Source organism: Mandrillus leucophaeus, unplaced genomic scaffold (assembly GCF_000951045.1).
Source record: "Mandrillus leucophaeus isolate KB7577 unplaced genomic scaffold, Mleu.le_1.0 Scaffold120, whole genome shotgun sequence".
In the NCBI taxonomy this organism is placed as follows: Eukaryota; Metazoa; Chordata; class Mammalia; order Primates; family Cercopithecidae; genus Mandrillus; species Mandrillus leucophaeus.
In genome coordinates, this window is record NW_012100321.1 from 1753132 (window position 1) to 1758199 (window position 5068).

Sequence of the window (5068 nt, forward strand, 5' to 3'; positions counted from 1 at the left end):
CCTCCCAAAGTGCTGGGATTACAGGTGTGAGCTACCATGCCTAGCCAATCAGGGCTCTTTGAATTCCTTCACTGTTTTATCCCCAGCGCCCGGAACAGAATTGGTGCTCTGTAAATATTTATTGAATGAATGACATTAAACAAACAGTTGCATTGAACAAAATCTCCTCTATGCCTGGCCTGGTGTTGGGTGGTGCAGGAGACACAGCAGTGACCACGGTGGTTCCAGTCCTGTCCTGCTGAGGCTCCCAGTCCTAAATAATCAAGGCAGTTCCAGGGCTCAGTCCTCACTGGGCCTCCTGGAGAGGGGACAGACCCATCCCCAGACAACGATGACCCAGTGTGGTCAGAGCTGGGGCGGGGGAGCTGGGGCAGGCAGAGAGGGCTTCTTTGTAGGAGAGGGCATCTGAGGGGGAAATGTCAGTGTTGAACCCAGTGTAGACAGTGTGCATAACTCAATTAGAGGCTGAGGATGTGGCTGAGATCAGAGGTGGTGTGGGTTGTGTCCGGGAATCTGTGCTTTGTCCCAAGGGCACTGGGGAGCCAAGGAAGGGTTTGGAGCAGGGAAAGGAGAGAACCCAGTGTAGACAGTGTGCATAACTCAGTTTGAGGCTGAGGATGTGGCTAAGAGTCAGACCCCTGGAGATGATGTGGACTGTGTCCGGGAATCTGTACTTTGTCCCGAGGGCACTGGGGAGCCATGGAAAAGTTCAGAGCAGGGAAAGGAGATAATTAGACTCAAGCTGCCTTTTGGAGGGTGGATTCAAGGCAGGTGAGTCTCGGAGCCTGGAGACGAGGCAAAAGGCTTGGAGGTTCCTGGATCAGGACAGGCCTTGCAGAGGGAGAGGAGAAAGGGGAGCGCCGGTTTCAGAGCAATTTTGGATGTGGAATGGAACATTCTCAGGGGAGGCTGCCAGGGTGGAGGCGGGGCAGGAAGCTGGGCAGGCAAGGAGGCCAAGAAGGTTCTAGGGGGTGGAGGAGCCTGAGGTATTGGTTTAAGGAGCAACGAGAGTGGGTGAGTCAGAGCCCCCACCCCCACCCCCACCCCAGGAATCCTCCTTCGGAGGGAGCGGCCCAGTGTGGACGGGGCTGCCACTCCTGGAACCTTCGGAATTCACCTTGCGCTCCTCTGCCCAGGCGGCTCTGCAGTGTCTGTCCCTCTCTTTTTCTGTCTCGGTATCAGTCCCTTTTCTACCTCTCTCTCAATCTCTTTCTTCTCCATTTTTACTTTCTTTTTATTCTAACTCCCTTTCCTTCTCTTTCTCACCCTGTCTGTCTCCTCCTGACTCTCCATCTCTCCCCCGCTCCGCCGCCGCCTTCTCTCTGTCTTCCTCCTGGTCTGTCTTAGACTCCCCCAGGTTCGTTCCCGCGGGTCCCTTGGCGGGAGCTGGAGCACAAGGCTCAGGGACAGAGGGGTGGGGCCGGGCCAGACACCTGGTGCCCCCGCCGGGCTGGGGGCGGCTCCGGAAACCCAGACAAACCCCGGAGTCAGGGACCCAGCCCCGGCCCGGCCCGCCTTCCCACCTTATCTCTTCCTGGCACCTTCCCCTGCTTCCTCTCTGGAAAAGCCATCAGTGCCCTCCCGCCTCCCCTCCTTTGGTCCCTATGGAGCCGCCCTTCGGCCCTGCCCCCTGACTCCATTGGCCCGCTCTCACAGGCCCCGCCCCCAGCCCGGCCACACCCCTGCCCTGATTGGTCCTTCAGACCCTTAGGCACTCCCTCCACCTCTTCCTGCTGGTTCATCCATGGCTCCCCAGTGCCGCTCAGGACACAGGAGCATGGGATTCTGGGTTCGCTGTGACCAAGGTTCACTGCCCCTCCGAGGTAATCACCCTTCTCCCAGTGCCTCAGTTTCCCATCTGTACGTTGGAGGGTGTGGACGAATCCTCTGACTCTAGGTCCTTCGACTGAAGTGATAGCTGCTAGAAGGGGCGATTTTATGATGCTGTGATATGTGAGACCAAGATCTTGGGAGGGTCTGATTCTAAAGACGCCAAGATGCCCTGAACCTTCAGACCACATTCTCTGCAGTGGCCCAGTGACATTCATTCAGCAGTTGCCGAGCACATGCGGCACTCTTCTAGGCTCTGGGGATACAGCAGGGCACAAAGATAAATTCCTTTTCTCGTAGAATTACTTTTTAGTGGGGAAGCAGACATTAAACAAATCAATAGTTATGAAGAAAAATGAAGCGGAGGAAAGAGGGGCTGGCGAGGGACTATCTTAGAGCGGTCTGAAGGAGAGGAAAGGGTGAGAGGAAGGGGCGAGCCGAGTGGCAACTGGGTGGAAGAGCAGTTGATGCAGTGAGGACAGCATGTGCAAAGGCCCTGGGGCAGCCATTTACTTGATGTGTTTGAACTGAGAGCCTAACAGGGCTGGAGACAGGGTGGTGGTGGAGGGTGGAAGAGATGAGGATTTAGAATCAGTCAGGGGCCACCAACATTCTCAGCATTCTAAATCCGTGATTCTTTAAAATATATATATATATTTTAGTTGGAGTCTTTCTCTGTCACCCAGGCTGGAGTGCAGTGGCACGATCTCGGCTCACTGCAACCTCTGTCTCCTAGGTTAAAGTGATTCTTGTGTCTCAGCTTCCTGAGTAGCTGGGACTACAGGCAGGTGCCACCACACCCGGCTAATTTTTGTATTTTTAGTAGAGATGGGGGGGGGGTCTCGCCATGTTGGCCAGGCTGGTCTCGAACTCCTGACCTCAGGTGATCTGCCGGCCTCGGCCTCCCAAAGTGTTGGAATTACAGGCATGAGCCACGGCACCTGGCCCTAAAAGAATTTTTTAACAAGTCTTTTTTATTGAACATTTAAGACCATCTCATGGAAAGGCATTCATTTTATCAGACGTGATTCTCCCACACCTCATCCCACCAGCTCCCAGGGCCTCTTTCCTAGAGGCAACCGCCGTAAGTAGTTTCTTGTGTCTCTTTCCAGATATGTTGCATTTTATAAAAGCATTTATTTACTTTTTTATTTTAATTATTTATTTATTTTTGAGACGGAGTCACACTCTGTCGCCCGGGCTGGGGCAATGGCACATGCCAGATTCCACTTGGGGCATCCTGGGATGGAGCTGTCCAGGAATGTTGACAAGACAATTAGCTCTGAGTCCTAAACTGGAGGGAGAGGCTTAGGCTGGTATGCAGATTCAGGAGTGGACCTCTTTAAGGGATGTTTAAAACTGGGAGGGACTGAGCTCACTTAGTTAGAAGAGAGGAGGAGCCCAGGGTGAGCCCCAGCAGGAGGAGGCCATGGGGCTCACAGTGTGGTGCTGCCACCTGTAGCACCTGTAACTTGTCAGAAATGCAAATTCTCATCCAGACAGTGGCTCTTGCCTGTAATCCCAGGTACTTGAGAGGCTGAGGTGGGAGGATCCCTTGAGCCCAGGAATTTGAGGCTGCAGAAAGTTATGATTGCACCACTGCACTCCTGGCTGGGTGATAGAGCAAGACCCTGTCTCAAAAAAAAAAAAAAAAAAAAAAAGCTGGTCGGGCGCGGTGGCTCACGCCTGTAATCCCAGCATGTTGGGAGGCTGAGGCGGGTGGATCACCTGAAGTCAGGAGTTCAAGACTAGCCTGATCAACATGGAGAAACCCCGTCTCTGCTAAAAATACAAAAAAAATTAGCCAGGTGTGGTGGTGCGCACCTGTTAATCCCAGCTACTTGGGAGGCTGAGGCACGAGAATTGCTTGAACCCAGGAGCTGGAGGTTGCAGGGAGCTGAGATTGCACCACTGCACTCCAGCCTGGGCAACAGAGCGATAATCTGTCTCAAAAAAAGAAAAGAAAGAAAAGATGAGAAACGCAAATTCTCATGCCCCAGGCCAGACCAAGTGAATGGGAATCTCTGGGAGTGCGGCCAGCAGCTTGTTTTAACAAGCCCCCTGGTGGACCCTGACGCAGGCTCAGGTGAGAACTCTTCCCACAGGTTCATGCTTACATCATCAGCTACCTGAAGAAGGAGATGCCCTCTGTGTTTGGGAAGGAGAACAAGAAGAAGCAGCTGATCCTCAAACTGCCCGTTATCTTTGCGAAGATTCAGCTGGAACATCACATCTCCCCTGGGGACTTTCCTGATTGCCAGAAAATGCAGGTGGGAAGCTGCCCGGGAGGGGAAGCTGCCCGGGAGGGAGTGTTAGGGGGTGGGTGATGGGAAGGTTGGCTTCTGGAAGCTCTGAGATGGGACCTCAAAAGCCGGAGGGATGGGTGGCAGGTTCTGGAAAGCACCTCCCTCAAATAGTTCCGTGGGAGCGTGGTTTTATGAGTCAGGCTAGAGGAGTGATGAGAAAACCTGAAATAACAGTGGCTAAATTAAGAGAGAGGGTTTTTCTTTCTTTCCTCCATAAAACTCCCAGAAAGTGGTCCGGGACTGGTTTGGTGCTTTACAGAGCTAGGGATCTAGTCCCTTTCTGTCTTATTTCTCTTCCATGCCTGGCCTCCAGGCCCAAGGAACCTCATGGTACAAAAGGGCTGTGAAGGCTTCAGCCACTGTGTCTGCGTTCCAGCCAGCAAGAAGTTGGGAAAGGGAAGAAAAGTATACAGTCTCTTTAAGAACGGTTTCTGTTTATTTTATTTTTCATTTGTTTATTTATTTGAGACGTAAATATTTATATTTGTAAAATATAAATATTTAAAATATATACGGTAGGGTGCAGTGGCTCATGCCTGTAATCCCAGTACTGTGGGAGGCCAAGGCAGGTGGATCACCTGAGGTCAGGAGTTCGAGACCAGCCAGGACAACATGGTGAAACCCCGTCTCTACTAAAAATACAAAAATTAGCTGGGCGTGGTGGCGCATGCCTGTAGTCCCAGCTACTGGGGAGGCTGAGGCAGGAGAATCGCTTGAACACGGGAGGCAGAGGTTGCAGTGAGCTGAGATCACGTCACTGCAGTCCATCCTGTGTAACCGAGTGAGATTCTGTCTCAATAAATTAATACTTTAAAAGATTTATTTATTTATTTATTTATTTATTTATTTGAGACGGAGTCTCGCTCTGTCGCCCAGGCTGGAGTGCAGTGGTGCGATCTCGGCTCACTGCAAGCTCCGCCTCCCGGGTTCAC

The 5068-nt window shown here is 52.3% G+C and overlaps 1 protein-coding gene across 1 annotated transcript in view; it reads left to right on the plus strand.

The window, feature by feature from the left end:
• The window catches only part of EHD2 (EH-domain containing 2), a 46819-nt gene that overhangs the window by 30113 nt on the left and 11638 nt on the right, over positions 1-5068 (plus strand). The window contains exon 4 of the mRNA XM_011970103.1: positions 3936-4100. Coding sequence (XP_011825493.1) covers positions 3936-4100 — 165 coding nt within the window. The remainder of the gene's footprint in view (positions 1-3935; positions 4101-5068) is intronic.